General features: G+C 38.1%; 2 protein-coding genes across 3 annotated transcripts; one reads left to right on the top strand and one right to left on the bottom strand.

Moving 5' to 3' along the window:
* Window positions 1-387: 387 nt before the first annotated feature.
* Window positions 388-12,765, top strand: LOC117294035. The gene is made up of 13 exons (XM_033776547.1): window positions 388-735; window positions 1,494-1,614; window positions 2,790-2,969; window positions 4,068-4,202; window positions 5,142-5,282; window positions 5,418-5,816; window positions 6,847-7,067; window positions 7,566-7,743; window positions 7,834-8,070; window positions 8,715-8,981; window positions 9,386-9,588; window positions 10,628-10,759; window positions 12,404-12,765. The coding sequence occupies exons 1-13, from the start codon at window positions 388-390 to the stop codon at window positions 12,545-12,547; spliced, it is 2,706 nt and encodes a 901-aa protein (XP_033632438.1). The 3' UTR covers window positions 12,548-12,765.
* Window positions 12,766-14,086: 1,321 nt separating this feature from the next.
* LOC117293855 (zinc finger protein 330 homolog) lies at window positions 14,087-26,134 on the bottom strand. Of its 2 annotated transcripts, none has more exons than XM_033776320.1 (11): window positions 26,049-26,134; window positions 24,120-24,306; window positions 23,666-23,685; window positions 22,927-22,997; window positions 21,489-21,568; window positions 19,786-19,912; window positions 18,123-18,227; window positions 16,996-17,042; window positions 16,107-16,224; window positions 15,437-15,538; window positions 14,087-14,412 (listed from the first exon to the last, which is right to left on the bottom strand). In XM_033776320.1, the coding sequence occupies exons 2-11, from the start codon at window positions 24,237-24,239 to the stop codon at window positions 14,240-14,242; spliced, it is 963 nt and encodes a 320-aa protein (XP_033632211.1). In that variant the 5' UTR covers window positions 24,240-24,306; window positions 26,049-26,134; the 3' UTR covers window positions 14,087-14,239. The 2 variants fall into 2 exon arrangements, with proteins under 2 accessions (XP_033632211.1, XP_033632212.1); XM_033776321.1 differs by having other exon boundaries at window positions 26,054-26,089.
* Window positions 26,135-27,196: the final 1,062 nt, after the last annotated feature.

Genomic DNA, 27,196 nt, shown 5'->3' with positions numbered 1-27,196 from the left:
GCTAAAACTAGGGTTCGGTAGTGAATTTCGATCGATTTTTAGATCTCTATTTTGGCTAAAACTGTCTTCATGTTACGCACAACACACTTGGTTCGGCAGCCCGACGAGGGTGACGATTTACTAAGCTGACGTAAAATTGTTCCTCAAAACAAAACGACAATAATCGTTGGCAGAGTAAGACAGAAAACTTGTTTTGATGAATTGTACAAAGCTAGTTGTGTCCTAGTCGACAACACTGACTTCACTTTCATCACTAGCAACAGATGTAGCTTTATAGGCTTTGCTCGAAGGAGGTTTTTTTCCGGCGAGTAAAGTGACTCCTGCATCTTAGAAAGTCTGCCGTACATGAAGAGAAAATTTCACATGAAAGACTTCGATAATCACATCATGACCATGGAAAGCGCTTCTTATCTTTTCCTTCTCCTCTTTGTGTCGATGCAATCTCCTCACCCTGTCGAAGGAGGTACAACAATCACCCGGGGTATATCGCAAGAGTACGGGTTCATGGAGACGGCCCGCTTCGAAGACTGCGGAGTCGGAGGCCTTGGTGCCTTCCTCAACACATCGGCGTATAACCGAGCAGAATGTGGGATAAGATGCCTCATGGAAGACGATTGTCTGTCTTTTGAGTACGACATGGAGAACAAAACTTGTAGCTTCTTTGATTATGGTGCGCTGCCGTTTTTACGGCCGAAGTTTGGATTTGTGTTTGCTGATAGTGTCGATCCAAAAGTTGTGAGTAGGCCCTACTTTTTCTTTAATTTATCAAAAGTTTATAACACATTTTTCCAGAGTACCGACGCGTCGGTACTGAAAAATCTTCTTATAGCTGTTAGACGTACAATCTTATTCATGTTTCTGTTTTATGATTGATTTGTATCTCATCCAAGTCATGGTGAATTACATCACATAATATACCAGTAAGCATAATAGGTCTAATTAAGACATGTGCTGTATGTCGTTTAATAGATGTCATAGTATATGAGATAATATGTAAACTATGAGTTGTACCAAGTCATAATTACGAGATGTAGGCCTAAGTCATAATTATTACATTGGCTTTCTCTCCAGTGTCCCTTGAACGCTCCGTAACTATTGCATCGGTGACATTATCTTTTTCATTCCCCTCGCCCCCTGGATGCTGCGACTTTTTTAATATTAAAGGACATTATGGTCCTCGGGCAATCTCCAAGAAGTTTCAGGCAATCTCCAAGAAGAAAAGAGATTCCCATTTGAATGTTCAGTTTATTGGGAATCGTAAGACATTGTTTGAATTTTTTTTACGAATTACCAAAGTGGTATATTGTAATAGTCACACTGTTGCCTCCAAGTCGCCTACAAAAGTTGCCTCGTGTGTCAAGGTCCTAACGCCCAATTTACAGTCTATTGACAAACTATTGGTAACCCTGTTAAAACAAATTAGAAGGGAAGGACCGACCGTCCATTTTGTCCAAGAAAGCATCTCAGAAATGATTGTCTTCTTTCCAACACAGGGAGAGCAACACCCATGTGATGACGATCCCTGCCTCTCTGGAAACATCTGCACGGAGGAATGCTACCCGAATGGGTTCAGGTGCCAGTGTCCGGACGGGCTGCAGGGAGATACATGTAATGGTATGTTTCTCTTGTAGTATTTAAATTGTTTATTGTCTCCAGTCTTCTTTATTTCGGTAAAAAAAAAAAAAAAAAAAAAAAAATGCATTTTGACCGTCACCTTTTAGCTTTGGCCTTTTTCGGCAAACAGTGTTTGCCCTCCTTTACACAACCGATAACTTTGTTTTCGGTCACAATGAGTGAAAATAGTATATACCGCTGCATGCTCTCTGAGCACATACTAGCTTATTTTCCGAAATTATGGTGTAGACTTTTTTTCTCAATATTAGTCACATAAAAACAAAAGCTACCAGTGTAGAAAAATACTCTAGCTTTTTCTCTCGAAATTATGGTTAACTTTTTTCTTTAATTTTAATTGTGTTTTTGTTTGATCTGGTCGATGTTTTTAAGTGTGACACATTTTCTGAATGTTTTAAAAAACGTTGCTGTAGTCTTCAAACTTTGAGTTAATTGAACCAAATCTCAATTTGACAATCACAGAAATTTATTACATTTAGCCTTCAATATTGAGAATTTCCTAGCTTTGCATGCCTTGCCATGTTTATTATCCATTGTCATTTTACTAGGATTTGGAACTATTGATTATGATTATACCATTTAAATGTTTTGATTGCCACGTGGTTTTTGGTTTTCTCAGCTTTGTTTTAAAGGCAATGGACACTATTTGTAATTACTCAAAATAATTATAGCATAAAACTTTACTTAGTAACGAGTAATGGGGAGAGGTTGATAGTATAAAATATTGTGAGAAACGGCTCCCTCTGAAGTAACGTTGTTTTCGAGGACGAAGTAATTTTCCATAAAATTAATTTGATTTCGAGATCTCAGATTTAGAATTTGAGGTCTCAAAATCAAACATCTGAAAGCACACAACTTCGTGTGACAAGTGTGATTTTTCTTTCATTATTATCTCGCAACTTCGATGACCGATTGAGCACAAATTTTCACAGGTTTGTTATTTTATGCATTTTAATGTTGTGATACACCAAGTGAGAAGACTGGTCTTTGGCAATTACCAATAGTGTCCATTGTAATTTGTATCTGTCAATTAAGTAATAATTGTAATGTTTATAATAGTTAGTTGTTTCATAAAAATATCAAATACATAAATAAATAATTTCAAATATTGCGAATATATAGATAGAAATATCAACCACTAAGATATACCTTTACAGAGCTGTCACCAGTGGACGGAGGTTTCTCAAGATGGGGCAATTGGTCTGAGTGTCGCACCCCAGTCTGCAAGTCAATAAGTTATCGAAACTGTAGCAACCCCTGGCAGATTCTACCCGGCAAGGATTGCGTGGGACCAAACACAAATGTAACAGACTGTGACAGTGAAGAAGAATGTAATGGTAGGTAGAGGAGCAATTGACATTAACTTTAATTTATGTGAGATAAAATTCGCCTCTGTTGTCTAGGTCAATCTGTGGTTTGACCTAGACAAAATTTCAACCGAAATGATTTTTATGCATCTGCTCTTGAAACCCTCCAAAACAACCTGTCCAAAAAGTTATTTAAAAAAACAAAAAATAGGAGAAATACTTATTTTTCTCTACTTTTTTTGATAGGTTGTTTTGGAGGGTTTCAAGAGATTGTTGCCACATAAATAAATTTCTTGTGCCTTTTGTTTGCATAGATTGACTCTATTGTCCCCTTTCAGTTGAGTGTATGAGTAATTGAGTCGAGTAACAACCAAAAATAGTTGATCATCAGGGTTTTCCCCAAAAGAGGAGAATGGGGGCCTTTTTAATTTTTTTTATTTCTTCAAAGGTGGCCCCCAATCATTTTTAAGTCACCACTTACTTTATGTAAGTAGTTACAAGTTCTTAAAATATGATTAAGTTTATTGAGAAACACACGACAAGTTTAAAAAGAAAAAAAGAGTTAAAAAAAGGATGCAGCCTTTTAAAAGGATGAGGGAGGGGATGATCAACTGGTATTTGTTTTGTATTTGACCATTTAGTATTCGTTTAACAAGTTTCAAAATCAAATTGGTAGGCCTAGGCATACAATACATCATTGTTCAATTTGAGTCTGAAAGTTTACTGATAAAACCTACCTGGTCCATAGAGTTTACTAGAACATTTTTTCTGTGAAATATTTCCCTCTGAAATTAATTGATACAACTTTATGGGATAAACTGTATCTGAAAACCTATCAAATTTGTAGGCCTACAGCTGATTTCAGTTGTTTACAACCAAAATTAAGGACAATGGGTTTACATGCTGAAACTATAATTGGTTTCCACTAAATTTTCACAGGTTTGTTATTTCACGTGTATTATGTTTGATCATACAAACACATGAACACACTGTCTGCAGTTGTTTTTGTAAGTTCTGCCAACCCGAAATAGATGTTAACCCAAAACATTAGTAGATAAAGAACATTAATGAATTCATTAACAAGAAAAAGATAATTAGTACAAATCAATTGTTTCTCTTTCATTTCAGTCTACCCTTATGTTGGTTGCTATGTCCAGAGTCAACTGGAGTCAAACTATGACGTTTCCCTGGTAACCACCAGCAGTGATATGACCATTCCGTCATGCATGGATATCTGCTCAATGACTGGCTTCAAATTAGCAGGTAAGATTTATTGGAAGTAAAGCAACAAAATACCTATATAAATAGTCATTGATATTGTTCTTACTCTCTTAATGTAAAAGAGTGAAAATTTCACTCTCTTGTCCGAGTGGTGTTTCGCTCTTTTGAGAGTGAAAGTGCCACTCTTTTTGAGTGAAAGTTGAACTAACTTCACTCTAAAAGAGTTGTCCGCCATATGGCTGTTTGCAAGAGTGTATGGCGGACAAATTGAGTAGTTTTTCATTCTTTTACATTGAGAGTAAAACATTTAAGGATGTATAAAAGATTGTATACAAATTTCAAAATTAAACACAAAATAGGTAAACACACAAGGCAAAGAACAAGGCAAAAAAACAACAACAAAAAACAAGCTAAAACAGGGGAAAAAATGACAACAAAGCCAGATGACATCAGACTCGAATGACTAGATATATATTATGTGGGCTGAAATACTGGAATTTTAAAGACTTAGATAGACTGACATTATTAATATTTTAATATCATCTTACGATTTGATTTGGAAGATTAATTGGGGTTAGACTCGTCAAAATATTTTTTTTTAGTTTTCTACTTTCCCATGCATGTTTTTGTGGTTTGTTTGTTTGTTTGTTTGATTGTTTTTGGCCATTTGACCATAGTTTGTATTGTTCTGCTCATGTCTTATTCTTTTCTTGAAGTGCTGTCCTGTTTTCTACATTTACCTGCCATACTTATTTCGGCTTAAAACATGTGCTTAAATCTTCCTTACACAAATTTGTTTAAATGCCATTCAGGACATCAATGTGAGCTAAACGTCACATTGAATTGAAGTTTTAAGATAACTCAAATTATTTTTTAAAGAAGATTAATTTGTCCACATGCCTACTGTACTCTGACTATAGTTTAATTGCCTATAAAAGTCTTCACTTTAATACATTTTTCTCTTTCAAAATTCCTTTGCAGCTTTGATTGGTAACGGTTGTTACTGTATTCGTGACATGCAGGCAACAGACTTATCTGACGAGTCCCAGTGCTCAACAAACTGCCCTGGAGATTCTAGCGAGACTTGTGGAGGGAAGTCCTACGCCTCGGTGTACTGGGCTGGTAAGAAGCTGGGCTCATTTTCATTTGGATTATTAGCGGCCAATTTTGTGCTTATTTTGTGATGTTTCTGGAGATCCTTCGGCAGGTCATACCACTCAAGTAAATCTGTCTTTGTTTTCAAATCGATTTTGTTAGGCTCCTCTTCAGATGGTACATCCTACAGAGGTTGTTTCTCTGGATCAATCCAAAATGGCAACGAGATCCGTAGCTACACTCCGTCCGTTGCCACCCCGCAAGTCCCCACTACCACCCAGTCAACCAGTGGTGACAGCAATGCAACCACCCAGGCGCCCCCGTCTACCACCCCTGCCTATCCCGGAGTGACGGTGAGAGAATGCCTCGAGGAGTGTCGTGACTCTGGGTATCAGTTTACCGCCTTATTCAACGCATCGACCTGTGTGTGCCATAATTCCTTGGTTGGACTGACGTACGAGACTACGTCGCAGTGCAATATGGCATGCCCTGGAGGGGATGAGATGGGGAAATACTGCGGGGGCAGTAACACATACTCCATCTTTCAGATGGATAGTACAAGTGAGTATGAAAAAGGGTTACATACCTATGTTCTGAAATCCCTAGTGTATTTTCCTATCCTAACTCTACCCTTACCCTAACCTTTTCTATCTCCATGCCCAAACCCTAGCCCTATTCCTTGCCCTAAAAACAGTATAAGTAGCCCTAACCCTATTTCCTAATCCTAACCCTAACCCTATCTCTAACAGTAGCCCTAACCCTATTTCCTAATCCTAACCCTAACCCTATCTCTAACAGTAGCCCTAACCCTATTTCCTAATCCTAACCCTAACCCTATTCCTTACTCTAACAGTAGCCCTAACCCTATTTCCTAATCCTAATCCTAACCCTATCCCTTACTCTAACAGTAGCCCTAACCCTATTTCCTAATCCTAACCCTAACCCTATCTCTAACAGTAGCCCTAACCCTATTTCCTAATCCTAATCCTAACCCTATCCCTTACTCTAACAGTAGCCCTAACCCTATTTCCTAATCCTAATCCTAACCCTATCCCTTACTCTAACAGTAGCCCTAACCCTATTTCCTAATCCTAATCCTAACCCTAACCCTATCTCTAACAGTAGCCCTAACCAAATTTCATAATCCTAACCCTAATCCCACCCTAACCCTAACCTTTTGGGCAGCTATATTAATGTTTCAACCAACAAGATGAAAAACTGAAATCTAAAGAGAAAAATGAAACACGGGTTAGCATTTATTAGGATTTGAAACTTTAAATGGCCATTACAGTAAGTTTGCGGTAACACTATGGAATGTCTCAATGAGTTGTGATCGGTTGAGAACTAACTCAGTTGTTAACAGAGTTATTGTCATTTCAGAAAAACTCCTAGATCTAGACTATTACATGATGTTACCGCGATTCATAACGCCCACCATAACCCTAGTGTGTAAATCACATTTTTTTTTGGAACAGCTAGTTTATCAGAACATAGATCAGTCACCAGTAAACCTTCCAAGCTTCCAACTGACTTTGTCCCTCTCAAATGATCCTCAAAATCACTTCATTCAAGTTTACTCTTATTCAAACAGACACAGAGTTTTGGTCCGAGTGGTTCAACTTTGACTCCCCATGGGTTGACGGTAATGACATCGAGACGACCCAAGAAGTTGCCAACACCATGCCTTGGATCTGTGCAAACCCTCTGGACATCCAATGTCAGTCGCAGGACACACCCTTCGACGAAACTGGAGATCAGTTCCATGTGGAGTGTACACTGGAGGGAGGAATCAACTGCACACAGAGCTTGCAGGTTTGTTAAGAAACCGGACACTACTCAAAATAACTGTTAGCATAAAAACAAGTAATGGAGGGCTGTTGATAGTATAAAACGGCTCCCTCATTAGCATTAGTTTTTTTTTTTAAAGAGGTAATTTCTCACTCAAATAATAAATGACTTCAGCTGAAGCCTTTTTATTATGCATCTGAAAGCACACAAAGTAATGCAACAAGAGTGTTTTCCTCTAAAACATCTTAAACTGAAACTTCCTTCCTTGTCTTCTCTCCATGGGGTCATGGCTAGTACAGTGATTAAGTTCACTTAATCTCTGAAGGTTTGCAGTAGCATTGTTGAAATACTTTGTTTTACTTTTTTTTTAAATGGCAGATACGGCATTTGGGGAAACAAGGGAACATTTCGACATGCAAGCTCAATGTGTCGTCAGAAGAAAACCATTTTGAGTTTTTAAATTTGATTTCATTGTTGGACTAAGACACCGAGTTATTCTTTTTGTTTTGTATTTTCTAAAAGGTTTACTATGTGAACGTAACTTTCACCGTTCCTGACTGGCGGTTTGTTCAAATAGAAGAAGACTACAACGTCACTGAGCTTGCCTGTGAGTGGGTCAATGCCTCAAGCAACGCAACGTCATTAAACGGAACCATGTTGAACCAGACAATGGCCAATCAGACGATGACAAACGCGACAGGTGGAGTGATCGGAACGATGGGTAATTCAACAACGGTCGGAATTAACGGAACAGTGGGTAATTCAACACTAGGTGGAATTAACGGAACAGTTGGTAATTCAACAACGGGCGGAGTAAACGGAACAATGGATAATTCGACCATTGGAAACACGACCGTGGTAGATGGAAACAATGGTCTGGATACTGGGTACCTAATGTGTAACAATGAGACGCTGAGCCTCGTTAGGAATATCACCGTTAACGAGACGTATGCACGGCTGACATGGAGGATGGATAAAGTCGCACCGCAGTGTAACGATTACAAATTCCGTTTGAAATGCAGAAATGGTAAGAGATTGATCAAATAAAACAAAAAAACAGGCCCTGTCACACAGGCCCTGATAATGAGAATGAAAACAAGAACGATAAAAATGCAAGCCAATTGGTTGAATTGCTCCACACAGAATACGCCCACGACTATTCAACCGATCGAGGGTGTGCATTCTTATCATTCTCGTTATTGTTCTCGTTATCGGGGCCTTTGTGACCGAGCTTTAAAAGCCACTCCTGGTATTACTTATAAATAAAAATACAGACTTATAAAGTGCACTTTCTATAAAAAAACCATTACAGACAAGAATAGCTAAGGGGAGCTGGGGGTAGGAATTGACTACTTTGCAAGTGTCCAAAGGTCAGAGAAACAAACTTAAGCCTCAACAGCAAACATGGAAAAAAGAAAGTTTTACCATGTGTAACCGAGTTAGTAGGCTACTCAGGCTGTGACACGTGTGACGACTAATGGTAGTCAGAAGTTTTAGTTAATTAATTTTAAAAAAACAAAGAGCATCATACATAAACCAAAATAACAGTACAAAAGGTACCGAGAATATTTTGTTTTCATACAAGAGATCCATTGACATAGTTTAGACTAGGCGTTGTCCTCATACAACACTATCAGATAAACTCAATTTGATGTAAAAACAACTTCACAGAACCAGCGAAAATGATTGGATGCTTTTCCGAGGGCGACGTCAACGACACCATAACTACCAGCATCGGTCTGGACATCGGGAACTGCACCACATACTGTTCCAACCTCGGTTACCAGCTCGTGGGTATGTCTAAGAGTGCTGGAGAGTGTGCTTGCGGTTCGTCCATGAAGAATAACAAGGTTCTGGCAGGCCAGTGCGTCAATACCTGCGGCACTGAGGGATATCCGTGCGGTGGTTTCGGAACGCAGTCTGTGTACTATGCTGGTGGTAAGTTTCAAAGTTTCATTGCTTACCCCTCGCCCTGGTAGGACGTAACGGTCAGCACATTGTATGCATGGGAGGAGTCCAACCTGAGCTATGTTTACCCCTTGCTTTTTGCTGTGTGCTTTCTGACTATCTCTCTAAATACTATGTCTTTTCATGTATTTCCACCCTCAAGGCTTATGTTACACAAAAGCCTGGTTCATACTCTCTGCGAATGCAAATGCAATACGATCTTTGACCTCACAAATTCGCAACGAATAATTTGCACAGTTGAAATGAATCAACTCCTGCAAAAACATTCTCTGCAAAAATAGCCCCATGACGTCAAAATTAGCTTCGTATTTGCATAAAGTATGAACCTTTAGTTTTTTTTAAATTAATTTCTATTTTAACTTCAATTATGACAGACTGCAATCTACCATTTGGAATCACCAAGAGTCAGATGTCTGGTACCCCGATGCACAACAATGATGCCACTGATGATTATGACCTCTGGTTTGATACTCTCGATCAGAACCCGACCATTGAGCTGACAAATTTCACCAACATTGACGTCGACATCCCTTTTGAGATGGAGATCAATCTGGGAAGCAAGCGCTCATTCAACAGGGTTGGTTTTTTAAACACAAACTTCAATAACTTCAAACAATGTACATCCGATGATTGGTTGGTTTGTGTCCAACAAATTCAACACCATTTTTAAATATTTAAGTAACATTGCTACAAACTGTGGCTATCTGTTTTTGTTTTGCATGTTTACCAGCCTTGGTTGGTAACAAATTTAGGGTGTGACATTGCAATTGGAAAAAGAATACAAGTTGTTTTCATCCATAAACTGATGTGTGTAAAGCATGCACCCTATGCCAATTCCTAGGTATTTGTCAAAGACCAGTCTTCTCACTTGGCATGCTTGGTGTATCTCAACATATGCCCAAAATAACAAACTTGTGAAAATTTGAACTCAATTGGTCGTCGAAGTTACGAGATAATAATGGAAGAAAAAACACCCTTGTCACACAAAGTTAAATGCTTTCAGATGATTGATTTGGGGACCTTCAAATCTAATTCTAAATTAAAATATTTTAGTGGAACATTACTTCTTTCTTGAAAACTAAATTACTTCAGAGGGAGCCATTTCTCACAATGATTTAAGCCATCAACAGCTCTCCATTGCTTGTTACTAAGTAAGGTTTTATGCTAATAATTATTTTGAGTCATTACCAATAGTGTCCAGTGCCTTTAAACCCATCATTGGATTCAAAAGTTTAGAAAGGTCCATATATAAAAGGAACACGTTGCCTTGGATCAGACGAGTTGGTCTATGAAAAGTGTTTGAAACCGTTTGTTATGAAATGTAGAATGTTTCATTTTACGTCGCGAACTAACACGGTCGGCCATTTATGGTAGTCAAATTTTTGACCCCCATAAATGGCTGACCGTGTTTGTCGACAGGGTAAAACGAAAACCACGCAATTTCGATGCATATTTGTCTAGATCATTGTATTCTACTTTTACAACATCTTTCTAACCATACCGATTTTATAACAAACGGTTACATAGCGCTTTAAAGACCAACTCGACCGATCCAAGGCAACGTGTTCCTTTAACCATGATTTATGAACATTTTACAAAATGTGATTTCTCTTTAGATGGAGACTAAAGGAATGTACATCAGCGGGATCAGCCAATACACTGGCGTCACTAAATTCAGAATCGGCTACAAATTGGACCTGGATCAAGACATCCAACTTGTGACTGAGAGAGGCTTATTTGAGGCTAAGGTATGGGTTGGTCTGAGACGCCATCTTTGTTTTCTATCACTCGGATATGGTAATATAAGGTCAGGTCAATACTAATGGGTTAAGCATGTATAAAGTATTTACTGGTACAAAAATTTGTACATGCTGAAATAATTTTTGTCTCACTGAGACAAAAATTATTGTCTGGCATTGCTTTTCTAAAACACTACAGCACCTAAGCTAGTAATATTTTGAGGGAAGCTTTCTACCATCAAACCGTGTTGAAGTGCCATAAGTGTCACTGCGTGATGGACCTGTTCGCTATATCAGTAGCCACTATTATTACTATTATTAATGTAAATCTTTGGACATTTTGTCTTGTGATTAAGCTTACAACCATGGACAAGGTCATTTACTTTGGACACAGCGTGAAGCATAGTCTTGATTTCAAGGCTGTGTGATAGCTTTGCTTAACATAACCCCAGCCATCCCAAATGAGACGCATCGGTGAACCCTAACCGATTTAACGTAGCACACCACGCTCTCACCTTTCACTCATGCAATGTTAGCTACTTGAGCTCCCCCCCCACACAGCTCTGTGTTGCTACTCTGTGGACAATCCTTTGTTCTTGACACTTCTTCTTCAACACTGGATTTAACACTGTGTGGACATGTGAAGTCCATATTAGTGTTGAAATAAGTCCCTACATTATGTGAGCCCCTTTGTTATCAGGGCCCAATTTCATAAAGCTGCTTAGCACAAAAATTTGCTTAGCACACAAATTTCTTTCTTAATAAAAACAGGATTACCAACCAAATTTCCATTTGTTGCATATTGCTTGTTACATGTATTCAGCTGTTGTTTGCTTATCCTGAAAATCACGTGGAAATTTTGTTAGAAATCCTGTTTTTATCAGGCAAAATATTTCATGCTAAGCAAATTTTTGTGCCTAGCAGCTCTATGAAATTGGGAAGTAGCGTTAAAAAAACACCACTTGTACCCACAAACAATTTGTGGCCACAGTCCTACATAGCATGCAAGCTCGTAAGGGCTTACAAGTATCACTCAAAATTGCGTGGTTTTCATTTTACTTTGCGAGCTAACACAGTCGCCCATTTATGGGAGTCAAATTTTTGACCACCATAAATGGCCGACTGTGTTTGTTATTAAAGTAAAATGAAAACCATGCAATTTCAAGGCAAATGTGTGTGGATCATTGTTCTACTTTTAAAACATCTTTCTAAGCATATGCATTTTATAACAAACGGTTACAAACGCTTTTCAAAGACCAACTCCACCGATCCAAGGCAACGTGTTCCTTTAATGATCTTGTATACCATTGTTGTAATGTTTCATTGCTTTTTTCATTACAATTTTCATTACACTTAAATTACGAGGCTTGAATGTGTACACATTGAATTACCTTTCTAACTTTCCTCCATAGAATAAGAAAGCCATTTGGCAATTAATTGAAAATGATAAAGTTGTTTCATACTATATAGAAGAGTTTGCGGTAACTCCATGTAATAACAATCTCTAAATGAGTTGGGGTAGTTCTGAAAAGAACCGTTGGATTAACTCGACGTTTCGATCAGTATGCTCTGATCGTCTTCCACCATGCAAAGTTTCAAATCCTACTTATTTTATACTACTTATATGCATTGTTTTATCATTTTTTCCCCCAGGAATTTTCTGTGTCGTCCGTAACCAGCACGACGTCTCACTCGATGGGGGAAGTGATATATGCACAATATGTGTTTATCTTTGTGGATGACTATGATATGTTCCCAGGAATCAAACTGGATATGTATGGATGTATTGACGGGTAGAGGAATGGAAAGATTTTGTACTAAGCCTAATTTCATAAAGCTGCTTACTGTAGCAAGAAAACATTAGTAAGCGAATGATCAATTACTTCTGTGGCGAGTTTCCAGGTAGACTTGCTAGACGGGGAAATCCTTGCAATCTGATATTGGCCCAATTTCATAAAGCCTGTGAGCATCAGGCCTTGAATTTTATCTTTGTTGAGAGGGCAAGGCCATTTTAATTTTGAAAAGGGCACTTCAATTGGAAAATCTTAAAATCTTGAAAAAGTCTATGGGAAACTTTTGAAGGGGCACCAAGGCCAAGACCAGGGCAACGGCCCCATGGCCTCCTTGACAATCTAGGCCTGGAGCATAAAAACTTGCCGATCACAGACAAGTCTTGCTTAACAGAAACTGGTTACCAGCCAAAATTCCACACAGTTAGTATTGTTGCAATTGGTGCCCCACTCATTTTTTGGCTTAGCTTGCTAAAGCAGTATTTCTGCTTAACAGCTTAATGACATTGGTCACTAGTGCTTTGCTACAAGTATCTGAACCAACTATAAAATCATGCTTGTTTTTCCTAAAGGTTGTATCACTTTTGTTTCCAACTGATTTCAGTTAGTTCTGTGGTCAGTTTCAGGTATATATTTAAACAAAATTTAATTAAAATTGCCAAAGTTGGTTAGTCCTCAAATAGATTGACACAGATTGTATATAAAAAAGTGTGTTCGGTTTTAAAGTATTTTATTTAATGGTCTTCATTGATACTTACAAATAATAGATTTTTGTATATGAATTCATTTTTAAGAACATAGTTTTGGTTATTTGACAGTGTATATTAATACAATATGCACATTGGGTGTTTGTAAAACTGATATGACTTTAACTATAGAATAAAAGTTAACAAAAAATAAACAAGTGTTTATCCGAGTAAGTTTTTAAAAATTTATTTAGGAATTTAGCATTGGAAAATTTACTTCCTTTGCATTAAATTTTCAGTTCAACTTGTCAATTAAAATGCAACTGGCATTTTAACACTTATGTTAAAAAATGCATTTCTACAAGTAACTGAGTTCCTTACAGTAAACCCTGTTAACACGTAAATTGGAAAAACCTATAATATTTTTTAACCCATATCCGCTTGACTGATCACAGTGCGTAAAAACTGCTCCTGCTTTTATTTCGAAATTATTTTGACTAAGCAATCCTACGAACCTAATATTTTAGATCAAAGGTCTCCAACATGCAGTAGTTTTCAATGGCCTTTCCTGGCCAAAACAAACAACTTTTACATTGGAATGAAACTGAAAATCTTGGACAGTTGGGTATTTTCAAGTTATTTCCAGTTTTTTATTTTGAACCACAAAACTCGGTCTAAAAAAAGGAAGAAATTGAAATTTGAAAAATAAATTGCTGTTTTAAAAATAGCTTTGCTGTGTTCAACTGGTAATCTGTCAATGGGCATAAACAGTAAGTTTCCCTGCAGTCGATTTCACGAAACGCTAGGATTAATCCTATCTCAAGTTAGGACGATTAACCTGTCCAAACTTAGGATGGGTTCAATGCGTCCTACAACTTTGGACACGTCCTAAGTCCTAAGATTAATCCTAAGTTAGGAAGAGTTTGGTGAAATTAACGGCTAGTTTCTTACTCAAACATAAATTCCATCATAGTCTTGACCATCGAAACCCAAATGCTATTTGTTGTAATACCTTAAGTGAAGTCACTGCCCTTTGCCGAGGCATAGGTGGTTCCTATATCTAGAGAAGCAAGATGGGTAGCAATTCCACCTTCATCTTCTTCTTCATCTTCATCTTCTTCATCGTCGTCGTCATCATCGTCGTAGTACGATCCTCCGGCTGCTCCTCCTCCATAGAAACCACAGTCTGGTAACAAACAAGAAAATTATGGATTTAAAGACGATGTGACCTGTGACATCACAAGAGCCACCAAGCCTGGACTTCCCGCAGGCACGATTTGTACACAGCCTAATGGAAGAAAACATAAAATATTATATTTTATTGAGATTGCACTGTCTAATTCTTATCAACTTTTGATATGATGAAAGGGGGCACATCTCAAAACTTGTCCAGCTTTTACTATTATAACTCTTGGATTGATGTGGAAATTATGACACAAAATGCTAACTTTCTCATATGACCAGTGCAGTATCTTGCCTGCCAGACTAGCCAAAGAGTGCACAAGGTCACACTTATTGTAAACAAAGTTCACATGGTCTGTAGACAATGTGAAATTTGTTGAACAATATCCACCTCAAGCGTGACTTTATCAAATTTAATATTTTTTCAATCAAATATAGTGCGAACTCTTTCTGATGACTTCTTTACGTTTTCTGAATGAATTCACAGACCTCGAAAATAACCCACAGCACCCATGACAATTGCTGTGGTATATGCCCTTTGCAAAGTTCCAATACAAATTGACATTTTCCTCATAGCCTCTTACGAAAGACAATTTTGTTGTGGCTCTTTAAGAGAGAAGTTCAACAATCGAAGATATTGACAAAATAGGGAGACTGTCAAAATTAAGGCTAAATATCTCAGTTTGTAGAGCGCTGGCACGTTAATTCAGAGGTCGCATGTTCCAGTCCTGCTCTACGCAACCCAAGAATATATTTTAAAAAACTTGTTAGCTGGTATGATATAAACTGGTAACCGCTGATTTCACAACGACTACTAGAATAAGTATCATTGTCTTGTTACTGAATCACAATTTCTTGATTTGTGTAGTTCATAATCATAGACGTTAAACCAATGTTTTCTACGAGAGAGATTGCCTGTTGCCAGCTGTGCGTTTATATCCCCTGGTGGGAGTTTGTCGAGTTCCCTTCATTGGAAGATCATCTAAACAAACAAACTAACAAACAAACAAACAAACAAACAAACTCACCATTGCTGGCATATTCACCATCATCATCATCATTGGTGTACCCAAAGCCGTAACTTCTCTCTTCTCCATCGTTGGCATGACGACCAAAGTCAACTTTCCTTGCTGTAAACGAAAAGAAGAAAAAAATTGCTACAAACTATTTGTTTGCACTCATACCAGAGGTCCTTTTGGTTGGTAAAAGCAGTTTTGAAACAGCTAGTAGAGATGTTTCGCAGAGTCAGCGATACTCTTACGTGAACGGATATGTTTTAATACGTCATCACTTTTTGAGGTCCATGTGACATATAACCATTGTACACAAGTTAGAATAGTCGCTCAAAACGTGAATCTGTCGCCATACACGTAAGTAAACAACGAGTATATTTTGTTCATGTGTTTGTAGCGGATTGTTATTTTTTAATGTACCAGGTTTTCACCATGTCTATTAGAGGAATCATACATGGATGAAGTTGGACATTTGTTAACCACCATGCTTCAGAAAAAGAGAAATGGCGATTTTCCATGGGTGCAGCCATTTGGTTAATAGCGCCCTCTTGAGCTTCAAGTTGAGGGTATTCGTTAGAATTTTACACAGCTCACTTGACGCGAACACGTACGGTTCGATATCTGTATGCGTATACGTATCCGCGATTCTGCGAAACCTCTCTAATACTATTTTTTATGTACTTACTTGACATGCTAAGATCCTTGGTTTCTTTGGTATCAAAGCCACACTTTGGGCACGGCATTGCGTCATCTCTATTGTACTTGAATCCTTTCCGTCTGACGTGATCATCGCAATAACAAATCTAGGGAGAAAACATTAAATTACCGGAAAATTAATTTTACTGAAACCACAGATCATCCTCGCCATGCCATGCTAACAAATATGGAATACAAAAAGAAACTATCTGCAAAAGAGCAGTTAAAAGGGAAGTCTATTTTTATAGGTCAAAGCGGTACAATTGAAAGTCGATACTCTTTGCTACAACAGCTAAATATTCTGCAAAAGTTCTTCCAAAATATTCTATAACTTAATCTTTTCAGCCAAAACATTTGCAATCTATTCAGCCAAAACTCAACACTGATCTGCAATAGCGCTCCACACACGAGTCACCTTTGCACTTTTGCACTGGATGTTGGACAAAACTTTGCATCTCTCACGCAATTGAGGGCCAGATCGCAGTAGTGCAGTATACGCATATAACCAAAACACTAACACATGTCCATGTCACCATCTGTGAAATTTGACATGTCTGAGAACCAGGTTCTTGTGTATTGTCATCATATTGAGCTTTTATTTATTTAGAGCATTAGTATGAAGTGCTAATGTGGAGACACCATCTCATATTCTAATAAGCATGAAGTGCACCAACAAATAAATGTCATTCATTTTCAAATATTTATAATAATTTAGTGGAGAAAGAAACACAGTGATAAACACAAAAGCAAAAAGAGGAATATAAACAGGATAAGCAAAACACATCAATTCGGTTGGATACATTTGAAAACCAGGGTAATTATTTTGAAGTTAATCGGTTGGGGACTGTCGGTCAATATAGATCATGAAAGATATTTACCTTACATCTGAGACAGGAATACTGTCCTAACCTGTTACACGAAGCACCTGCAATAAAGCAAAGATAAACGCATTTAAAGTAAGGAATGTGTTTCATGGTTCCTCATTACAGTAGGGGAGGATGTCTACCTATTGAAATCAAGGATTCTAAACAAAGATATTTGGGTGTTTTGACAGAGAGAGAATGTCTCTGTCCGCTTTTTGTGTATAAAACCAATGGGGTCGTTACGGAAAAAAAAGCTAAACAATGGGAGAACCTGGAGAAATCCATGATTTAACAGATTAAAAAACATTTCTGGGTCAATAAAGGTCCTTTTTTTTCCATTTCAAAGTTTAAAGGCATGAAATGTATGGATGTGAATAACATCTTAGCCTTATTGTACAATTTCATCCCATTCATAAATATCTCAGACAGTTTCGCTATTCCTATTGGTGGAGAGCGTGTCACGTGGGGGTGTTTAAACGGTTGATAATGACCAGCTGGACTCCGTTTATAACCGATTAGTCTTAGTGCAAGACGTTTCTTGTTACGGGCGATGCGGGTGCTGTCAGTGATTTGGCCGCCCTGTGTGTGAAAGGAAAACACCAGACTATACGCACCTGAACGAATCCAGAAACTGTCTGAAAAAGGCATCTCAAAGGAGTCATAACAGCGCAACACACGGACGTACAGAGCTCAAGCACGTCGAAAACGGATAAGTTTTACACAGTTTCTTACTTTATCACGCCTTTTAACCAAAAAGGCATTTATGAATGGGAATAAAAGAGTAGTGACTCATTCTTAAACGGCCGTTTAAAACCTTGCAGGGTCGTTGCCGTGCGATAAAGGCCCTCGCCTTCGGGTCGGGCTTTATCACACGGCAACGACCATGCCTGTTTTATACGGCTGTTAAAGAACTTGTTGCTACCCTTTTATTCCCTTATTTAATGACAGTTTATCCCTGTTCTTGCTTTTCTCAAAATGTCGTTTTTCGAGTTAGGCTGTTTTGCCATGGATGGGCTGTCAAGCCCTCAGTCGTTATGAATCCTTTGTTTCGACACAGAGAATATTGAATGATTTGGAAGTATAATGGCTGATGAAAAATAATGAAGAATAAATTTGGCTGACTATATTTGAAGGATACCTACATTTGAACGATTCTGACTCCAGCTGTTGGCACATGGCTTGATGCTCAAACTGGTCATCTTCACATAATGCACTATTACAAAAAGAGCACATGAACACACGGCCACCTGGAGAATGTGAGAATGGGAAATAGTCAAAAAGGTTCTGAGGTTTAATAAGTTTCAGATGATTGATATAGGTGAAATCTATGAATGGAATGTGATAAGGTGGAGGGGAGGAACAAGGGGCTGGAAGGGAAGGAAGTTGGTGCTTTATGGAAGGTTTTGGGGAGTTAAGGATGGTTGGGTGGTAAAGGAGATGATGGGGAAAAGGTTAGAGGTTAGTGGGGAGGCAGTTGGGGCTGCTAGGAGAGAAGGTGAGGGTAGAAGGGAAGACTGGAGGTGATGTGGAAGGTGGTGAGAAGATGAGGGTGGTAGGGTTGTTCGGTAAATAAGGGGGTAGGAAAAAGGTAGAGGAGAGAGGGCGGTCAGGTGGCAGTGTTAACCAGAGGGTGTCTGGGTGCATTTTGGACACTCTATTATAAAGTGGGGCAACAGCATGCTCTGAAATATATAGTTATTACATTTTCCCAGTAGATGGGGTCCATACGAAACAAGAAAAAAACTATACCTTACGTTAAAACATGGTAAAAATGTTTTTTTCTCCGAAACACTCAAAGCCAAAATTCTGAAAAACGCGAGGTGAAACAAACACGCTCGACAAAGGAATTGTGTGATCATCGGCGCTATACGGTATGGAAAAGAGCGCCCTCAACTGGCCAAAGCCGGAGAACTGTGCACAAACCCTATTGGGAAATTGCGCCAATGACTTCAAGGGGTCATTGCATATCATTATCATAGATAAGCAGTTTTTGACTCTCGACTGAAAAAGCTGCGCGAAGAGGTGCATTTTTGACTTAAACTATTTATTACTAAATGCAAATATTAAGCGTAAAATGGTTATAAACCAGTATCTACGATGTCTATTTGGCCAAAAAAAGGTAGTAATTAAAATATTGAGATTATCCTGTAGCCCCCGTTTAAATTTGGACACCCTGTTTTTAAATTTCCAGCAAATTCGGACACCCTTTTACCAAATCCTGTCTAAAATCTGGTTGTGTGTTTAAGACACTGGACACTAGTAATTGTCAAAGACCAGTCTTCTCACTAGGTGTATCTCAACATATGCATAAAATAACAAACCTGTTAAAACTTGAGCTCAATTGGTGCTCGAAGTTGCGAGACAAAAATGAAAGAAAAAACAACTTTGTCACACAAAGTTGTGTGCGTTCAGATGGTTGATTTCGAGACCTCAAATTCTAAATGTGAGGTCTCGAAATCAAATTCGTGGAAAATTACTTCTTTCTCGAAAAACTATGTCACTTCAGAGGGAGCCGTTTCTCACAATGTTTTAAACCATCAACCTCTCTCCATTACTCGTCACCAAGTAAGGTTTTATGGTAATAATTATTTTGAGTAATTACCAATAGTGTCCACTGCCTTTAAAGGGAGGTGATGGGGAAAAGGTAGGGGTAATTGGGGAGGCATTGAGCTGGTAGGAGAGAAAGTAAGGATGTTGGGGAGAAGTGGGGTGGTGCATAGTGGTGAGACGGTGAGAATGGTATAGGACGTCATAGGGTGGTAGTGAATGAGGAGTTATCAATTCAAGTAGGGGAAATGGACTTACCATGATCCCATACTCCTCGTTGGCACTCCTTACATTCCAGATCCATGAGAGGACACTCACACGCATGAGTTGTCAAACACTTCCTGCCATGACAGATGAAGGCTTCACAAAAGTCACATATGGCTCCCTGTAAAGTACGTTCAGACAAAATTACAGAAGGCTCCTAGAATTAACTGGAGGCCATGGATACAATATCCCCTCATTAGCCTTTTTGAGATATGGTGGACTCTGTAGGAGTGCAGTGTTTGGTTTGGGTATTATATACCGACATATTTACCCAAACCTCACAGTGTCATAGTATTGTAATAAACATTTCTCAAATTGGCTTCTTGCCCTGGGCACAATTTTACAGAGCTGCTTTTAAGCACAAAAAGCAGCTTAGCACAACAATATACGCTTCCCAGAATAAGGTTACCGGTCAAAATACCATGTTCCATGTACACAATTTGTGCCTGGTATCCTGCTCATTTCTGCTAAGCACAGAATTTTAAAGAAACATTATCTGCTTGAGCAGCTCGATGAAACTCGCCCCTGGTCTTGGCCTCGGTGCCCCTTCAAAAATTAAGCCTTCTCTCTGAACAGCTATCCCCTGGCCATATGCTAGTTAAAACACAGAGGACTAGTCAAAAATCTCTTCAAGTTTTCCAGCCGGCTAGTTCTGTGTTGACGGCATCCCTATTTAATGTGAAATATGGACTGATGAAAATGCTGGGCATACTTGTAAAATGACAAGCTGACTGGTCCCACTGGCTAGTCAATTTAAAAAGAAAAGGGCAAGACCTCAAGTTCCCCAGAGATGGTAAGTTTTTGCAGTGGAAGTCCCCTCTGCAAAATGAAAATGGCCTTGCCCTCTACAAGATGAAATTCCAGGCCTAAAGACTCCTTGGAAATGTAGAAATTTATACAGGTTAATGGAACGTTACAGAATTGGTACGAAAAAAAAATTGTGAAGATCACAGATTTACATAAAACTTATATTACACCATGATGATGATAGCAAAAAACATCCCTAGAAATATTTCTGTTGCAATGTCATATTTGATGAGAAGTAAATAATCTAAATTCACGTTTGGAGATTGCTCAGTGAGTGGTTTATTTATTTTTTTTATATGCATCAATGCATGCAAAATGTGTAATTGTTTTTTTCTCTATTTTCTGGTGATCCAGATGTCCGAATGATCTCAAACTTCTACAGGTTTGTCAGTTTATGTATATGGTGGATTACATAAAGTGCTTCACTGCCAGCAACTGTTTTGTTAGCGAAAACCAATTCTGTAATGTTACATGTACTTTCAATTGCTGCAGCTTGTTAATTTATAAGGATATTTTTTTCTTATGCAAGTAGCCAGACACACATGGCCTGAAGGTCACTTCAAGGTGTGGGCTACAATTATTTTTTTCCAGAGGCACTTGCCACCTACTCCTAGGGCTGAAACAGGGTTACCCCTTTCACAGTCCATACGAATGTAGGGTTGGGCAGGGCTGTATGCTTCGTTTTTGAAAGGGCAAGGGCACCAAGGCATTTTCTTCTTGGTAAAGGACACCCTATGATGAAATTGCAAATTTGTACTGGAGCATTTCAAGGGCACCAAGGCAATGACCAGGGGACACGGAGGCAATTGCCTTTGTTGCCTCCGTGAAGTATCAGGCCTGGTTGGGTATCATCAATTGGAAGCCTGGCCGGTAGAGCAGAAATTACTTACCACCATGCTCATACCTGTAGTGTACTGTCCAGGATGCTTCACCACACAATCTCCACTTTTCTGCATGCATTTTAGTTTCCCTATTCAACAAATCGAAACAAAGACGGGGACAAATTCAAAATTCAAAAGTAAAAACATTTTTAAATTGTTGTGAAACTTTTGTTTTTTAATACTTTGAGAATGTACGGATAAACTTTAAACTTTGTACTTTAAATATTAAACCACTTTCAGTTTTCCATCCTAATGATATTGTTGTTGAAGGATTTGGGTACTTTTTGTAACACAAAACACAATGTCCACAGACTTACATTAAACTTACACCGTTTGAAGATAATGATAGTAGAAAGCTTCCCTATAAATATTACTTGATGAGGTGCTGTAGTTTTAGAGAAATGAGTAAAACAATGTCATGAAAATATGTTTTTACATACTATAATAATTTTCGTCTCACGATTACCGAGACCAAAATTATTTTCATTACATTGTTTTGCTCATTTCTCATATTTTTAGGGAAGCTTTCTAACATCATTATCTTCAAACTGCATAAGTTTAGTGTAAATCTGTGGACATTGTGTTTTTTTGTCCTACAAAAAGTACATAGACCCTTTAATGCACATATAGTTATGAGTTGAATGCATTTATGCATAAACCCTGATACCCTTGCCTATTAGGGGTTAGACTGCAAGACTTGCAATCACAAGTTTGTGGGTTTGAATCAGGCCATGTCAATAGCTGATCTCACAATGACTAGAATTTGTATTGTTGTATATTTGCTAAATCACAGTTTCTTGATCTGTACAACTTATAATCATAGACAATAAACCAAAGTTTGTATGAGAGAGATTGCTTGTTGCCTATTAGTGTTTATATCCCCTTGTGTAAGCTTTGCCAAATCTTGTTGTTGGGAAGATCATCAAACAACAGAAACAAACAACAAAAACAACATATGACATAATCAGAAGCTTAAACAGTGCCCTTACTGAAATCAAAAGAAGACCCATCATTGACTTAAAGACAGTGGACACTATTGGTAATTGTCAAAGACTAGTCTTCACAGTTGGTGTTTCTCAATTTATGCATGACATAACAAACCTTTAAAAGTTTAAGCTCAAGCGGTCGTCAAATTTGCCAGATAATAATGGAAGAAAAAACACCCTTGTCACACGAAGTTGTGTGCTTTCAGATGCTTGATTTCGAGACCTCAAATTCTCAATCTGAGGTCTCTAAATCAAATTCGTGGAAAATAACCTCTTTCTTGAAAACTACGTTACTTCAGAGGGAGCCGTTTCTTCTAATGTTTTATACTATCAACAGCTCCCCATTACTCATTACCAGGTTTTATGGTAATAATTATTTTGAGTAATTACCAATAGGTGTCCACTGTCTTTAACCATGAACAAAACAACAATGAACAGAACAAAAATGCCAGGATTCTCACCACAATGACCACAGACTGGTAGCTTCTGCACCGAGCCACAAAAGTAGCAAAATGCTCTGTTCTTTTGTCTCCTGTACTCAAGGAAATACAAAGAATTAACACATGATTAGAAAATGTCAAAGAGAACAAATTAAATGGTGTGCCAGCGGGCTGTGAAAAATTCAATTTTCATGCCTTTGCATCATCAAGAACATAAACTAGAAAACTTAAATACAGCACGTAGCATAATGGGGTTTTTCCAGAGCCAAAGAAAAATTACTTTTCACGTACACGGTGTTACCTAGAATCTCACTAAATTATGTATTTTTCAAAAAGCAAAGTTACAAATATAAAAACAAAAAAAATATATTAGTTTTGGTGTAATGTCTGCCCTGAACTTTTTCAACTTAAAAATTATTATTAGCATAAAACCTTACTTGATAACGAGAAATAGGGAGAGGTTGATAGTATAACACACTGTGAGAAACGGCTCCCTCTGAAGTAATGAAGTTTTCGAGAAATAAGTTATTTTCCACAAATTTGATTTCGAGACCATGGTGTTTTTTCTTTCTTTATTCTCGCAACTTTGACGACCAATTGAGCTAAAATTTTCACAGGTTTGTTATTTTATGCATATGTTGAGATACACCAAGTGAGCAGACTGGTCTTTGACAGTTTACCAATAGTGTCCATTGTCTTTTATGTTTGGTAAACATTTTGTATGCTTTAATTTAGTTCTACAAAGACGGATAATATTTACCTTTTGCATTTGTCACACTCCTGAAAGTGAGGAAAATGAGAAAAAAAAAGAGTTAATTCGTCTGATTAAGAAGAAAAAGAAATTTGAAGTATTTATCTTTAAAGCATTTATCTTGTGTACAATATTGAAAAGAATGAAATATAACTTTTCACAGATGGTATAAAGATGGTCATGGTTGAAACTTCCCTTCATATAATTCTGTTTGAAATGCAACAGCTTTTGAGAAATGAGTAAAACAGTTTTCCATCGTGAAAACATATAATTTTGGGGGTAAGTATTGAAATTGCTATTTTTATTAACAGCAAATTTACATAGAACCTCCAAGGAAAATGAGTAAATAAAATAATATAGTCTTTGTTCAAGTTGTTTCATCGTTAAACAGTCCAATGACACTATGGGGCTACTACGATTATATCGCAATTATGGTTTATTAAGACTTGTTAATTCTCCATACCATTGTATAATTACATGCCCACTGAACGATCTGCCGATTCTCTCCAGCCAGTCTTATTTCACGCTGTCGCTCTTTCTGCTTCTCTGCCTTTCTCCTAGCTCCGGTCTTTTTCTTCGGCATGGTGGAACTACAAAGTCAGTCGAACCAGATGCGGTAGACTTCAAACTTAGCACACACACAGTTTATTCTGTATCCAAGAAGATTCAAAGTTTAAGGTTCATTTATTTCCTACAGTATCAAACATTATCACTCCAGAGCTTTCAGTTTAAAGAATACAATACAGCTAAGATATATCAAGATGAAAATAATTTTGACACTGCAGAGGGATCCATTTTAGAAGCAGAGCTTGGCAATGGTCCCTAAAGACATGTCTTTGCATTGAGACAAAGAATAACAATTACATACCAAAGGTCCACAGTAGAGTCGAGAACAAAAATATTTAAAAAGTATTTAAACAAATATTTCAATCAATGCACATAAAAGAAATTTAAGTAGGCACTTAAAAAACAAATAGACGAAGGGCGCAAACAAAACACTGAACTAAGATAACATAATTTGAAAGATTTTCTTACATGCGCCTTAAAGACAGACTAAAAAAAATTGCTAGTGCTGGGGTCGAAGTGTCAGGCCATTTTCTGTTGTTTGCATTAAAAAAAAGGGAAAACTTTCCGTATCCTGGAAGTGACATAGCGTTGCTCAAGGCAGTCGCATTATTCGCTCCGAAAAGACGCCGCTGTAAACCCACCCATATACCCTGTGCGTGGTGCGTGCGATCACACCGCATGGCCCACCCGTATACACACCGTCACATCGTACTACTACTGTGCACACAAGTTATCCGCACTCGTACCACTAACCGCATGCGGAGGCCGTCAGGCCGACAGCCTTGTCGGGTCTGTAACTTCCGGGTTTAATGTGTTTCATGAAAAAATTTCCACTTGTGGAAAAAAATGGGGGGGCTCTCGGATATGCTAGTATGCAGTCCATGAATATGTATACCTTTCGTCAGACCTATATCAGACAACACAGGATGTGAGGCAAATGAATTATTCATTTTGACGTCCAATCATGCACTTCCCTTATCACGACCTTTGGACCCTATCATGCTCGCTGAGCGTCCGTGGTGGTGGTGTGTGATGTAAACATGTCTTGTCTTTCGTGGGCATTATGGTAATGAGCTGACCATGGGAACTCTTCGCTTATGATAGTATTAGTAATGAGGTCAGTGGCTTCAACACAGACCCTACAAGGCTTTCGGCCTGACGGCTGACGCATGCGGATAGTGTACGGGGGCATCGTGTCGTGCGATGTTACGCACAGTGAATACGGGTGGGTTTTTATACAGCGGCGGTCTTTTTTCGGAGTGAATACTTCGACTGCCTCGAGCAAGGCTAGAAGTGACACCACTTTCTCACTCAATTTTTTCATTAGAAAAAGGAAACCTCATTGAGTAAAAGCAATGGAAATGTTTCCGTACCCTGCCACCACTATTTCATTTTTTATTTTATAAATATAATGAAATAAAATGATCTAGGCCTTTTTAACTTAGTCAAATTAATGTCATGATCCCTTTTTTCTGTGTAAAAAGTAGTGAAAACGTTGGTGGCAGGATATGGAAAGTTTTCAAAAGCAGACAACTCTCACTCTTCTGCATGCAGTGCGAGGACTCAAGTACGACAACCCGAACAAGACCCCGCCTCCCCCCCCCAGACCCAAACCCCGCCCCTTTTACAGTCCACTTTATACTCTCCAGCAGTGTCTGATTGATGTGGCATAAATTTGTATAAACAATGGCAAACCCCAACCAAGTCCAAAGCCCCTTAAAAATCACAGTACAAATAATTCATGTAATTGGTTTCAGAGTTTCAGTCTTACTTGATCTGAAGATAATTTTTTACTACAAATAAAACGACATTTTAATATTCGAACCTCACTTGTCTGGTCCTGCTGTTGTCTGGTCCTGCTGCATGCATGATACTACTACCGATACTACAGCGTACGTAGACGTCTAGACACCACAGCACCATGCCCACACCAGACTAGACTGAAATTAGCACCAAGTTCGAGTCATAGGCCGTGTCCGAAACGACGACTTCGGCTACAGCTACGTCTAGATCAGCGCGTCTACCAGTGTTGAAGAATAGGCAGACGCGCGCGATCTAGCCGTAGCTGTAGCCGAAGTCGCCGTTTCGGACACGGCCATACACAAATTAGGACTAAATGTATGTTGTTCGTCAATGACCGTCATTGATAGTCAATGAGCATAAAACCCTTGCTGTATGATAAAACTAGCAATAAACCTACTACTTGAAGTCAAATCATTTCAATAAAATATGCCCAAGGCCATCGCCAAGACAGAAACACTATACTTAATCCTTAACAGTTATATCACTGAGAAAAAATTGATTGCAAAAGTGTGTTATACTAATTTTATTTGGCATTATTTGCATGCCATGATGATGAAGCATGTTTGGTTTAAAAATGGTTCTTCTTATATATTATCTTAGCACCCCTTCAAGTCTTTAAATAGTTTTATGTTTTTAAAGGGTGAAATTATGTTTGTGTTTACAGTTTTGTTTTACTTTATATCCATGTTTATTGGCTTCTTGTTCTACATCTTTATCTGTAAAGTACATTGAGCGCCTCTTTTAGGAAGATTTTAGTGCTACATAAATATTTTCTATTCCCATACTTGTACAAAAACACGAGCATAAAAGGAAGGGGCTAAAAGAAAGTACAGACAAAATAAAGAGGCACATTTCTGTCAATATTCATTAAGTTGAAGTTTTTTAATCAACACAAAATAATCTCAAAAACATTTTTATTAAGATATCTTTTCACATACACTTTTCACAGCACGTAATATTATTATTTACACTTATTTTGAACCTAATTTACTATTTACAATCGAGTGCAAAATATATACTTTTTAAAAATACAACAATTGTACATGCCCAACAATACCTGGTCTAAATGTTGAACTAAATGCCTGGTCTAAATGTTGAACTAAATGCCTGGTCTAAATGTTGAACTAAATGCCTGGTCTAAATGTTGAACTGCACTATTTTTACACCTTA

This window comes from Asterias rubens, chromosome 8, assembly GCF_902459465.1.
Source record: "Asterias rubens chromosome 8, eAstRub1.3, whole genome shotgun sequence".
Taxonomy (NCBI): domain Eukaryota; kingdom Metazoa; phylum Echinodermata; class Asteroidea; order Forcipulatida; family Asteriidae; genus Asterias; species Asterias rubens.
Note: the sequence above shows the minus strand (reverse complement) of the source record. Positions and strands in the feature narration are given on the sequence as shown.

Coding starts and splice junctions, on each gene's coding strand:
- LOC117294035 (XM_033776547.1), top strand. CDS start 388: ATGACCATGGAAAGCGCTTCTTATCTTTTCCTTCTCCTCTTTGTGTCG. Junction 7,068..7,565: donor ACTGCACACAGAGCTTGCAG/GTTTGTTAAGAA, acceptor ATTTTCTAAAAG/GTTTACTATGTGAACGTAAC. Junction 8,982..9,385: donor GTCTGTGTACTATGCTGGTG/GTAAGTTTCAAA, acceptor CAATTATGACAG/ACTGCAATCTACCATTTGGA.
- LOC117293855 (XM_033776320.1), bottom strand. CDS start 24,239: ATGCCGAAGAAAAAGACCGGAGCTAGGAGAAAGGCAGAGAAGCAGAAA. Junction 21,569..22,926: donor ACCAGTCTGTGGTCATTGTG/GTGAGAATCCTG, acceptor TTTGTTGAATAG/GGAAACTAAAATGCATGCAG. Junction 18,228..19,785: donor ACGAGGAGTATGGGATCATG/GTAAGTCCATTT, acceptor CACATTCTCCAG/GTGGCCGTGTGTTCATGTGC.